The sequence below is a fragment of the Thunnus maccoyii genome, chromosome 6, assembly GCF_910596095.1.
Source record: "Thunnus maccoyii chromosome 6, fThuMac1.1, whole genome shotgun sequence".
In the NCBI taxonomy this organism is placed as follows: Eukaryota; Metazoa; Chordata; class Actinopteri; order Scombriformes; family Scombridae; genus Thunnus; species Thunnus maccoyii.
Window position 1 is genome coordinate 23,468,163 of NC_056538.1, and position 13,769 is coordinate 23,481,931.

Genomic DNA, 13,769 nt, shown 5'->3' on the forward strand with positions numbered 1-13,769 from the left:
TGACCTAATTTGTAGTGTGCAAGCAGAAGATAAGAGATGAGACCAGTTATGATGCTGCCCCAGTACAGACAAAAACACACACATTTGCTTGAAAGCAATCACTCAGTTCGCTGATGCCTCTGCACCAAAAGAATATCACAGCGACGCGCTATATTTCTGAAATATTTCTCTTCTGCTGCATTTCTCAGAGAACTCACAGTTGTCATTGTTTCTCTCCTATTTTGCTTTCATTCACTAGAAGAATAGTCAGGCAACCCTATGAGGCAATATCGCCTGCAGTGGGACTGGGGAATAACAAATGAGACAAAATCTATAACATTCTGCAGTAGGCTGTAAAAAAACAAATATGCCTGCGCAGAAGTGTCGCCGGTCACAGCTGTTGGCAAGAGTGTTCATGTGAGAATTTGCCGTTCAGTCAGAAAATAATGGCAGTAATCAGTGCTTTTTTTCTTATTTTATCCTTTAAGAATACTCACATTTGTGTTTTTTTTCCAACCTTTCTAATCAAAATAAATATGCAATCATTGACCCATACTAGAAATGTCAGAAGCTAATGTTCTATTCAAAGCATTGTTTTCCCTGCTGTGAAACCAAGGCGTATGTAAACTAATATACATAGAAAATTATTTTATGTAAAACCTGTGATTTATAGATGTTGCTTCCTACTGTAGCAATCAGTGTTGTTATGTTTTTTTTCCTGTAAGATGCTTGAAATTAAACAGTGTACTATAATCAAGAGCTTGAAATGTAAACAAATATAGATATGAACAGATAATGCACTCTGAAGTGATACAAACAGCATCTGAATGGTAGTTAACAGAGTCATTTTTACCTCATGATCTGATATTGAAACCTCTAATCTACTGACTTGACAATAGATTAGAAAATTAGGAGCTGAAGTTAGGGAAGAGAGCTTTTCAGATTTTTGTCAATAGCTTCAGGTCAACTTCACATTCATCTAAGCCTTCTACCATTATATACACAACCACCAGTTTTTAAAGAAAAATCATGCAATATGGCCGCTGTTCACCTCCACCAAGACCCAGTTTAGTTTTACTTTTGTTTTATTATTTGAGTCATTTATGTGCATGGTTAACATATTAACTATACAAATACATTGCATTATACCTCTACATGAATATAATATTACATAGTATTTACTATAGTATATAGTAAAACCTTATTTAACTCCACAGAGTAATAGAGACGCTGCGCATATTTTTAAGGCACGCTCCTCAGAAGAATGGACCCATTTAATCAATAATCTAATATACCGCTTTACTTTTATTAACCATTGTGTGCATGAAAATGACTGAAAACACCTTTTGAGTGTGGAGTGAATCGAGACATTATTTAGAACCAGTCAATAGCAGCAGCGAAAACACCGGGGTGCTTATCAGGGTCTTTGGAGAGACACAGGAAATTGAGTTTGTCCAGTCTAATGATGGGCAGAGTCACGCAGCTCTACAGACGTACCATTTCCCTCCTATTAGCAGAGATGTGTTATTCATGAGGGCAAATCTAGTGTGAACTATGTTTCATTGATATTCCACACAGTCACTTCTCATTGCCTGTCAAGGGACCAGAGCCATTCTGTTTTATTCATTTATTTATCTATTTCCGTTTCTACACCCCCAAAGAAAAAAGGGAACTTGGTGATGATGGGGTCACAGGGCCAAACGTGATCCTCCCTGCAAAGAGCTATCAATAGCATCTGTCTTCAGTAACCAGTTGGGGTGAGGAGAAGCTGCATGGGGAGAGACTTGGAGGTGAAAGACTTGTGACGAGAGTGTTAATACACAGCCCAGATTCGCACCAGAAATAGCTGTGCCTTTTCTTTTCCAAAAACACACTATCTCCCTTTCAAAGCCTGTCCTTTATTCTGCCAAATTCCAATGGGCACTATTGGTGTATATTATATATGCTCTGTCATGTCCAAAGCTATTTATTCAATACAATTTGATCTGAGTGGCTCATTGTGCAATCACACAATGCAGTTATGACACACATTAATTTCTTACATTTTCATTTAAGGACAGCTTTCCCACACAATACTTATTTTTTCCCTCTGTGCTGAAAACCAGTCTCTCTATTCAAAGCTCTGTAAGCAAGCATCATTCAGCCTTTTATGCTTGTCACACTGACATGATCTGCCTCATTCATTCCTAAACCTGATGCATGTGTTTATGCTTGAAAATGATACTGAAAATATGTCTCATGTGCATCCATATGCAGTTTATACATATCATATACAACGCATACACTAACTGGTGTGCACGTTGAGGTTTATGTATGCATTTAAAGTAGTGTTTGGCAAGTGTTACGGTCTCCAGCGGCAGTCCAGTTTATGCCAGATGCATTAGAGAAAACAGCATGGCTGAAAACGGGAAATGGTGCGAATACATCTCCCTTGTCACTCTATCTACATGCAGAGGATAGATACTTACTAAATACTTTGAGCACCCACATTGTCAGTTTACATCTTTTAAAGCCTCATCAGGGATGACGTTAAAAAAAAATGCACTTCACAAGAAAGGAAGAAAGGGAGATTTTCTGCTCCATATGTACCATGTTTTTTTCTCAATGACTTTCCCTGCAAATGCAGGCACCTTGCAAAGCAGTAAGAAAAAAAAACTGCTGTTTTAGAGGAACAGATTAAGCAGGGTAAAGAATCTATTACTTTGTCCTGACAAGCTGAGGGGAGCGAGAAGAGAGGAGGCACATCCTTAGGTGTCCAACATGATTAGCAGATCACTGATTCAAATTGTCTCACTATCTAGGCAGCATCTACATTCTCGTTCCCTCGCCTTCCCTTCGTATCACGCTTATCACTGTCTGTCTCTCGCCTGCTCAGATCATTTTCCTGTTAGAAATCTGGAACCTAATTCTATTGAAGACATGCATGAAGTAAAGTGTTAATGGAAGTAGTTTTTAAAAATATAATCACTCGAGTGAGAAGAGATCAGTTAAATTATGGAATCTCTCGGATCAATTCCTGCTAAGCAGGTGATTGAAGCGATTATCATTTTATCTGAGAACAAATGTAAAAGCAAAAAACAGATAAGGTGTATTTCATATGGTTTTTATGTTTATAATAATGCTTGCGCTGTGAAGGTCAGTAGTCTAATAAAATGTGAACCAATTTCAAATGAAATGACAAGAAAGCTGCATCTCAAGCACCTTGTGGCTGCTGCATAATGCAAATATTCCTCAAACAGCAGCTGTAAAATTTATTGTGTCTTGTCTCACTTATTTGTCTGATAAATAAAGTAAACCTTTATTTCCCAAGAGCAATGCAAAACGTTTTCACCTATTCACTCAGTCAGTAGGTGCCATACTTGATACATCTTCATGAAAATGGTGAGGAGAGGAGAGAGAAAGATTGAGATAGAAGAGCTGCAGAGTGACAAAGGGGAGAAACAGCTTTCTTGTTTGGTCCTGACAGTGTGACAAATCAGGATTTAGCCAGTAATATACTGGATCCATGTCCTGATACAGGTCATGATATTTTAGTCAACGTCTAAGTAAAGCTGAGGCCTGTTGTTAGGCTCTCGTAGCATATCATTGGTCTCTTCAACAAAAGATTTCACCTGCATACTAGCACACGGGAACACACAGTCACATTCAACCTTTTGACAGTTTTCAACCGTGAAGAATCACCTCATTTAGTGGGCACATTTCTGGTTTAGGAGGATGCATGCATTTCCATTGTTGCCCAGTGGCTGGGCTTAACAAATAGGATTAGAGCCATGCCCAAGAGAGCACACTCCTGTTCAGGTGACACACAGCACTGTGCTCCAGCAGTGCAACTAGACATAGAGAATTACTTTTAAAGGTCAGTGGAGTCAGACACTGAATGTCACAGCTTAGCCACAGTATGACGAGAAAATACATTCAGATAAATATGCCTATCCCTTGGTGGAGAGTAATTCTGCAGCTCCTGAATTCCTGCATAAAAGACCCAGGATTACAGGGTGAGTTAAAAGGAAACAGAGGCATATCGATTAGAGGCAGTGAATCAGGCCTCCGCTATGCTGTGAATAATAAATTGAGGAGAAGACAGCCAGGGGTTGTCGGATGGAACTTTCATGATGGGCTGTGAGTTGTGCTCATTTAAGATGAGATTGTGGATAAGTCACACCTCCTGTCCTCAGGATCTGGGGAATCATGTCACCGATCAGAAAGCGCCTCAGAGCAGCTTACTACAAGTTTAAAAAAAGCATTCCATGCCCCATTTCACAACACAAACGGACTGATCGCACCCTATGCTCTCTGCAAAATAGTGCCAATGGACTCAGGGAAGAGACTGGACAGTTTTTCTCGATTTTTTACACACTATAACTGGGCCCATTAACTAAACATCCCAAACCATGATGCCATCTACCAAAAGACAAACCCATTTCCCAAAACTATAAACACTTTTCCCCTGTCTTCACTCATGTGGTCATTTAGGAAGCACTGGCATTCACTATCATTAACTCAAGTCATCACAGCCAGAGCCCAGTTAACACACAATTCCCCAGGTGGAAACACTAAGAGTCAAAATTGTTCACACACCAATGATAACCTCAAAGGGCCATGGGTCAGTTTACTTCTTTTGGAAAAATGTGATTTCTTTCTTTATGTACAAACTGTCTTTTTTTTCTCATTGGTCTATACTGGCAAATACGTGGAAATTATTTAGTTTTACTAGTACATTTACTTTTTCAGTCAATTGCAGTTTATCTTATTACAGTACATTGAGAAATTAGAAATTTTGAAAATGTATACATGTCTTTATATTGTGTTCATCGTGTAAAGACGTTGTTCTGGGGGGAAAACCATAAGCACCATTATTCATTGCAGTAACAGTTTTTTACAGTAGTGTTTTGTATTGATCTCAACAGTGTGTGTGATTTTTGAAGTGTATGTATATTTAATGGCTTTTTTAATGATGTCTGAAGGCAAAGTTTGGTTTAGATGTAAGATTACATGGTTTTAAGTGGAGAGTTTGGTTTTGACATGGAAGTCTGAAGTTTGTGAAGATGAGTGTGCAGTTAAACATTTGTGTTAAGAGTTTCTTGGTAATGGAGCATGATTTCAAGAAATGTGTCTTAGCAATCGAGAAAAACTGTAATAGTGCATATCCCTAAGGTGACAGAATATTAGAAAGGAGAATTTCTGAAATAGCTGCATATGTGTCAAATCAGACAAGAGTGTTTCACCCGGGATCCAGTCAGCTTCACTGAGACATCTTGTGACTCACTGGAGCAGGTGTTATTGTTTGCTCTCTTCTACAGTCTCCTCATTGTGAGCTTAAATACACTCAGTGGATTGGGGCTATAAACTGTGACAGAGGAGGTCCATATGTGTTGCCTGTGGCACAAGTTGAACCAACCACACTGGACCTATGACGGATAACACATGTCCCCATTTGGCACATAATCAGGCCCAAGTTCATTTGCAAATCGTGACTGAATCCCTCTTGAATTCTGCATAGTGTTCTCGTTTCCTGACCAGTGTTGCGCTCCAGTGTTAGTGTTTTATGTATTTTTCTCCTTTTCATGTCTTGAACTAATTAAGAAAGCACTAAGACTAAATTTTAAGTGAAAATGAACTCTTGTTTCTTTTTCTTTTCTGTCTTTCTTTGTGTATGTGTGTGTGTGTGTGTGTGTGTGTGTGTGTGTGTGTGTGTGTGTTCACTGCAGGCTGTGGGCTGGAGTTCCTGCTGATTCTCTGTGGGCTCGAGCTTTCCTGGTCCTGCCCCCGTCACTGTATCTGCTACACTGCACCCAGCACCGTCTCCTGCCAAGCCCACAACTTCCTGTCGGTCCCTGAAGGCATTCCTCCTGACAGTGAGCGCATCTTCTTACAGAACAATAAGATCCACCGCTTACTTCGGGGTCACTTCAGCTCCAACACAGTCACTCTTTGGATATACTCCAACAACATCACATACATTGAGCCCTCCACCTTCCACGGCTTCACGCTGCTCGAGGAGCTGGATCTGGGAGACAACCGCCACCTGCGCGCCTTGGCAGAAGACACCTTTCACGGGCTGAATCGCCTCAATGCGCTACACCTGTACCGTTGTGGACTCAGTTCACTTCCTAATAACATTTTCCAAGGACTCAGAAACCTGCAGTATCTCTACTTGCAGGTATACCTGGCAATATGCTTCTGGTTCATTTTACCATCAAGACAGGGTTTTTTTTTTTTTTTAAATGAAGTTTGAACAAATTTGAACACACACATATTTAATTTGAATTAATTCAAAAGCAAACCTTGTAGCCTAATCCTAAACTATGTTGTAGTTCACTATGTTGTTCAGTTAATTTGCTGTGCTTCTGCTGCCTCACTTGAATGATGTGTTAATACAGCTGTGGGGCATTTTACAACTTCCAGAAACACAAATTTTCCATCAATGGTTTTTTCCATCTTTTCACCTATGTTGCCTCAAGTTTCTCTTCTCAGATTGTTTGGTGTCATGATTATCCTTCCAGCACAGCTTGCTAGTTTTCTTTATTTTGCATTTGTTCAGATACAACTATACAAGAATAGCCTAGTTTACTGAGGCCATTCCTGCTGGAGTACATGGTACAACCTGTTGTAGAATTTTGAATTAGAACAGATGATTGCAGATGGAATTATACATTTTTTTCCTCACATTTGAACAGTAGTTTGAATTTAAATAAAAAGTGAGAGCCCTAAGATTCACAAAATGTATTAGTAGCATGTAGACACATTTTAGCTTGCAGTAAACTAAAACAATTTTTGACTGAAAATATTGCATGAGATGTAATCTTGTAATTGTATCTTCTCTGTATCTCTTCAGGATAATCATCTGAAGTTCCTGCAGGATGACACCTTTGCAGACCTCCACAACCTGAGCCACCTATTTCTGCATGGAAACCGTCTGAAGAGCCTCAACCAGAACACCTTCAGAGGCCTTCGGGCTTTGGACCGTCTGCTTCTGCACCAAAATCAGATCGAGTGGGTTGATCGCCTGGCTTTCCATGACCTGAAACGTCTCACCACCCTCTACCTGTTCAACAACTCCCTGATACAGCTGTCCGGGCAGTGTCTGGAAACCCTGCCTGCCCTGGAGTACCTGCGCCTCAACGACAACCCCTGGTCATGTGACTGCAAGGCCCTGGCGCTATGGGAATGGTTGAAGCGTTTCCGAGGTTCAACATCTTCTGTGGGTTGCCAGGCACCGGCTGATATGATTGGGAGAGACCTCAAGGAGCTTCGCAAGGAGGACTTCCCCAACTGCTCACCAACTGTTCCTAATTCTGAGTCCAGAGCCCAGACTTACAATTTATCTGGCACGGTGAACCCGTCTATAAATCGTGGCGTAGCAGTGGGCTCTGGGGGGCAGACCCACATAGTGCACCCCTCGAGGCCTGGTCGTCCTCGGAACTGCACAAAGCCTCGTAATAGGGTGAGCAAGGGAAAAGGTGACAATGAGGTTCACCACTCAAAGGAGGTCATGGCAGACAAGGAGGATTCCTCCCCAGATTTCACAGATGGGGGGAAACATGACCATACTTCCCCGGATGGCACCGTCACACGGAGGAAGCACAAGTGCATTCCCCGGACCACTGTTCGTCCCCCTAGTGGGGTTCAGCAAGCCAACAATAGGGCAACCTTATCCCAGTCCTTACTACAAGTCTACGCCCTCTTGGTGGCCTTGATAACGACAAATATTGACTTCATTCTCCGTTGACCTACAGAGGGTTTGGCAAACGCTAATCACAAAAAACACAGCCCTCAGACCCTCTCTTGCTCCTGCACTACAAGGCCTGTGTGTCTTTTATGTATGTGTGTGAGTGTGATTATATGTGTAAATGTTGTGTAGGGAGCTTTACTGTTCAGACAGAAGAAACAGGCATCAAAGCATCAAACATCTACAGTACAACAGAAAGACTCACGGCACAAAAATTGGAGGGACTGCAAGTCAAAGAATGATAAAAGGTTAATGCAGACAAAGCTTGCACTGCCACTTATGCCAGTATGATTTCATCTTCATATGTCTTGGTATCTTCTATATATTTTTAGGTCTGTTTTTTCACTTAACTGGAGCTCAAATAACCAAAATTTGGTGAGAAGAGAGCAAAGAAGAAGGGGAGAACAGGGCAGTGAGGTAAAACTCAAGTTTGCTAGTTAGCTCTGAGACGGATAAACTCAATCTACAAGTGTTCCATCCAGCTTTAATTTTCATTTCACAGTTTGTAAATTGTTATCAAGAAGGCACAAATGGAAAGTCGATGAGTGACCCTATAAACAGTTGTCCGCCTTATTTTGCTCTCATCCTTTTTGCCAAATGTATTTTTCTGTTGCATCCTTTGCTAACAACAGGTCCAAAACTGGGTGTAAGTGTTTCTTATGATGAGAGAGATCAGGTGTGAGCATGGCAATAAATTGTCAGTCAGTATCAGACCTTGGAATGTGCCATTCTTTCTACAGAATGGAAGTCTATAGCCACAGATGTTTTAAGGTCATAAGCAGAGTAACCTGTTAGCTCACACACCGTAACAAATTGTAACAACTACTACTAACTAAATAATGCTGTCTTTTTCAGGTACTGTACCAACCTTCTGCCTATTTAACAGTATTTCACACTGGTATTATTTTTTACAAACATTACTCTTCTTCCATCTTCATTTACACCATTTATCTCCTTCTGTGCAACCGAATATTAAGCTGCTAATTGTTTGGAGATGACAAGGACTGCCATTTGCTAATTTCATTTGCTTGGAAAACAATGTGTGTCTCTGGGAGATCAAGCTGTGAATATTGAAGAGTCTGTCTATATCTTGTGTCAGATGTTGTTCATTTGATTTTTCTAAGACACAAAATGGACCTACTGATGGATCCCTGCTGCAGGGCCAACAGGAGCCTTAGAGGTCGAGGGTCAAACGGGGCTTTCTCAGTTTCCCAGTGAGGTTGTGCTGAACTGATCCCTCGTCAATGAGGGCATCCCTCCCTCACTGAGAATATGAGGAACACATTTTTTTTCTTAATCACTTAACTTCAAAGGAATACAAGAACAAGACTCAAGAAAAAAAATGTGTGTGCATACCTTAAATGGCTCATGTGATCAATAAAAGATAAAAAAAAAAAAAACATTTTCAATGGAGCATGGCAAAACAGGGATCATGCAGAGAGCATTATGCCTCTTTATTAACTGATTGTGATTGTTCATGGATGTGGGGATCCAAGACCGAGACAATCGCTTCTGAAGTAACAAAGGGATGCAGTACAATACAGATTGACCGATGGACAATTACAGGACATCTTGCTGTACTTCTGGAGCTTTTGTGACTCCCTATCTACTGATAAGATGGTGTTTGTATCAATGATGTGAACTGTAACAATGGAGACGAGAGGACTTCTTGCAGTGCTGATATTAATCATTTACTGTATTACTATGAGAAAAACAATATCAGTGACATCAATGATGATAACAGGGTTTTTCACTTCTCCTGTCAGGAGGAGGCTTTCATTTTTGTTTTCTTTTTTTAATTTTCTGGTGATTTGTTTATTTACATATTTTTCATGTTATATTTTTAGAACCTTTATTTCTTAATGCACAATTTGTCACCTCCCTCTCTCTTGTTCTACTGTATACCTATTCATCTTCTTTCTTTGCCATAATTCAATTGTTCAGTAAGTTATCATCAAAGAACAACAGTACAAAAATGTTTATAAAGATATTAAAATCTATATCTTCTTATGTCTACCGTTGCAGTCTGAGTCTGTTTATTCCTGCATTCACGTTTTACTTGCTTGTTTGGAGAATGCTAAATGCAAGCTCGATCTCCTCTTCTTGCCTTTCTTTCTTTTTAATTCATTTAAAAAAAGAAATCGATTCTGTCAGCAATTTTAGCATTTTTCCACCCCGTTTCCCCCTCTATCTTTGCTCTAGTTTGCAAACTGTCTCCCCTGATCAAAACCCCGCTGGCTAAACTATAGCTGCATCCTACAAACAGATACTCTTCCTGTGCACATCTGGGATTTATAGAGTATACTCAGTGCAATATAAATATTAATGGAATTTTTGACTGCTAGACAAAGCCCATTTTATTGATAAAATACAGAAGTTGAAGTAAGTTCCTGGCCAACAGAAAAACGAAAATTCAAAGGCGACATGGAGACTGTGGCATGATATAGTGCAGTTCAATAAATCATTTAAAAGCACTAAGGATATTAATGAAAGTGTCACATGGAATCTGTAGATATTCCAGACTATTATTATTATTAATGGGCCTTTAGAACATAAATTCTATTTCCTCTTCTCTAAAGTCCTCTCACCGTGATAGAAATTGATCCACAAGTAAGTGTTCAATTTAATTTTTTTTCCATATTCTGTTAAATGATAAATGAGCACAGAAGGAGTGGTTATATGCATGGATGAGGTTGCTCTGTAATTATATTTAAATTGATAGTAGGTCTGGCATCTGGTGTTGATGCTCATCTACTCAACAGCTATCACCCCCTCCCAGCTTATTTGCATTGTAGCTGGTCTTACTCTGCATCTCCTTTAGCTAATTTTGTTCACATAACTCACTGAAATCCCTATATTTGGTTGCAACATAGCAAGTGCATGATTAAACCTTTAAGGAACATTTAACTGGAATTATTAGAGCTAGGTTCATTTTATCCCACATGTTTGTATACTTTGGCCAGAACCCATTTTCAAAATGTTGCCAGTTTTGTGGTTTTAATGATGATGTGTACAGTTAAGACTCTTCTCATGAAGCGAAACATCTTTAAGTTTTAATGTCACCAAATGCTTTCAAATAGATCATGTATATATGCAGAATTTTCTAGACTCCAATTTAATATAATCCATAATGATTAACTCCGTAGTCAGCAAAAGGTGATTTTTTTTTTCCGTGTTCATGTTTGAATGAGCTGAATGAGATGTTAAATGATAAACTGGGAAAAACATGAAGCATCCCTGCATCCATTTGTAACTATTTGCAGGAGCTGATGGGGTGTGGATTCTCTAATAAGCGTGTTCACATGCACATAAACATCCATCACTGTAATTTAGGGGGGAAAAAGGAAAAGGAAACATGCACTCACTAAAATAGTGTAAACAGAATTTCATAAATATGAGAATAAATGTGTTTATTTTATGTGTCTGCAAATGAATGTTGGGTCTAAATGAAATGGTTTATATTTTATATAAACTTTATACTTTACACTGACTGGGTCATGTTAAAGGCAAGACTAAGTCTTCATTTTATATGGAAGTTGATCTTTTAAGAAATACTTAAGAATAGATTTCATTTGCATAGACCATGAGATGTGGCTGAAACTGCCAAAAAAGCTAGTAAGTGGATATTGAGTTCAGTGTTCATTTTGGCACCTGATTTTGATTTAGTCTTGGATAAAAATGTATATTAGTTTTACTTGAATGTTAGTAATTTTGTTGTTTTGGTCAACAACACTAAAGACATTTTAGCCTGATATCTGTCTTTTTTATTAATTTAGTACATTTATTGACAAAACTGAATTTATAACAAAGATACAGAGAAAACAAGACAAAAGCTAACCGATTCATCATAAAAAGTAAAAATAAAAGAGAGGTGCTCGATGGTTTAGCTCATACAGATGTAGTTTTTATGGCCTTACAGTTCTAAGTTTCAGGCAATCCAAATACATACTAAAAATGGCTTTTAATACTTTGAAGTTTGTTTTTTTTTTTTGAGAAATTGGAAGCGTCAATACTTCCCAAAAATCAAGAGCAGGTTTACGATGTATACAATATCACAGACTTTGAAATATTAATTTCTTACTCCAAACAGTACAAGTCCTTCTAAAATCACGTAATGTTAATGTTAAATCCATATCCAAATCACCTGATTATGTTACATTAGCTTATCTTTTCATATATGTCAGCATGCTGTTCTGCATGTTTCTTAATTTGTTGTTTTTGTTGCGGCTGTTTCAGTGAGATTATAGACAAATTTAGTCCATTAATCTGTCAGTCTTATCCTTCCAAGAACTGGTGATGTTGGCTAACATTACTGGCAGGACATTACTGAAACACAAGATGCTGATTATGAGTGCAATAGGTCAAGCAGAAGGATTTTTTGGGATGACAGAGGAGGATACGTTGTGTGTTTTTACAGATGCATGCTACATGCAGGTTGTTGAATAAGAATTTACTTTAAATAGTAACTAGTTCATTTATCCATTCGTCCATCTTTCACATTATCAGTTTTTATTCAGTGATGAAAAATGTAACACATTTTGTCATTGCTCTTGTTTTCAAAGGCTAACTTTTAGTTTTCATCGACAAAATTAAAACTGGTTGAGTAGAGATCATGTTATTTGACTGTTTCTACCTGCAAATATAACTATTAATATCTGTTCATATTTTGAGAACTAAAAAAAATTAAACCTCAAGGTCAAATTTTAACCTTGATGTTCGACTACTCTGCAAATTCGGCTGACTCATAAGAGCAGAACGGGCAAATTTTACAATCTGCTTCAATAAAGTAATAACTGCTAAGATTAAATATTAAGCTCAGCCAGCTTTTTCCAAAACAAGTGTAACACCTGAAACTAAAATTTACTGCAGCACTAATTAATTGCAGATAATAACTAATTAAGTGCAGATAATAACCTGAAAATAAATGGCACTTGAAACTTGGGCACTCAAGTATTATGGTGATCATTTCCAGCCAGCGTTATCTTGTCAGTGAAGAGTTTTACACAGAATTGTTTGATTTTCTGTGTAACTTTGAGGTAAATTAGTATCTGACTCACAGATACTCTCATCTGACTTGACCCACTTATTTGGAAAGCACATCAAAGGCAGGGACGCAATTGTAATTGTCTCATTGCAGAGGAAATCTAGGAGCGATCAGCATACAGTCAGAACCCAGTTCAGCTGGAAGATCCTCTGTGTAAAAACAGGTAGGACACTGAGTGTATCGTTAGAAGCCGGAGCCAAAATACTGCTGCATAATTAAAAGACAGGATGAGGAGAAATAAGTTCTAAAATGTAGAATACGGTATCATTAAGAAAACGAGTGAAGCTGAGGGAGAGAGCGTGAGGCTACAGTACATCAGTAATTGAGCGGTTAGAGGGAGGGGAATTTGGCTGGGATTCATGGGGGAGGAAATGACACACAAAGGGAACACAACCAGACATGAGACATCACAGTAATGAAACTGAGAAGAAAACAAGAGAGAAAATAAGCAAAGGAACGGTGAGGAAATGAATAAAAGAGGTTTGTGCTACTTCACAACACTCCAGGAGTCTTCTTCCTATAAATACACTATGTATGTAGATACAAACATAGTCAAACATAAGCATCACAAAGCCCTTAATACACATCACGACAACACACTATGGGCCTCCCGATATAGAACCAGCATGTGAAATTTCACATCACTTATTCATGCGGGAGAGAGGCTGCTTCTTGATTCATCCTAAGGCATGTGGATACAACACTCTCTGACAGAAATACCCCCACCCCAAAAAATACAGCCTTTGACTATCTGTGCCCATTTATTGGCTTTTAATTGACTCACTGTCACTGCTGTGTGGCTTTAATTAAAACCGAGCAATTATAAAATTGAAAAGGAGATGAAGAAAATGGGTGAGCTGGGAAGGGAGACGGCACACAGGGGGACATGATAATTAAGAGCAGAAACACCACAAAATGTCACAACACTCGCACCTAGTGTGACTCTCCGTTCCCTCTCCTTCTCCGAGTCCCACTCTCCCCACTCAATCACAAAGTTAATATCACCTCTTTCTCCAT

At 38.9% G+C, this 13,769-nt stretch overlaps 1 protein-coding gene across 2 annotated transcripts in view; it reads left to right on the plus strand.

Annotated features, from left to right (window-relative positions):
- The window catches only part of rtn4rl1b (reticulon 4 receptor-like 1b), a 165,366-nt gene extending 155,694 nt beyond the window's left edge, over positions 1-9,672 (plus strand). The window contains exons 2-4 of one of the 2 annotated variants that reach the window (XR_006096648.1): positions 5,688-6,139; positions 6,815-8,125; positions 8,833-9,672. Coding sequence is in view for 1 of the 2 variants with exons in the window: in XM_042414881.1 (XP_042270815.1) it covers positions 5,688-6,139; positions 6,815-7,708 (1,346 nt within the window). In the remaining variant the exon portion in view is untranslated. Of the gene's footprint in view, positions 1-5,687; positions 6,140-6,814 lie in introns of both variants that reach the window. The other variant, XM_042414881.1, reaches the window with a different exon arrangement.
- The last annotated feature ends 4,097 nt before the right edge of the window (positions 9,673-13,769 follow it).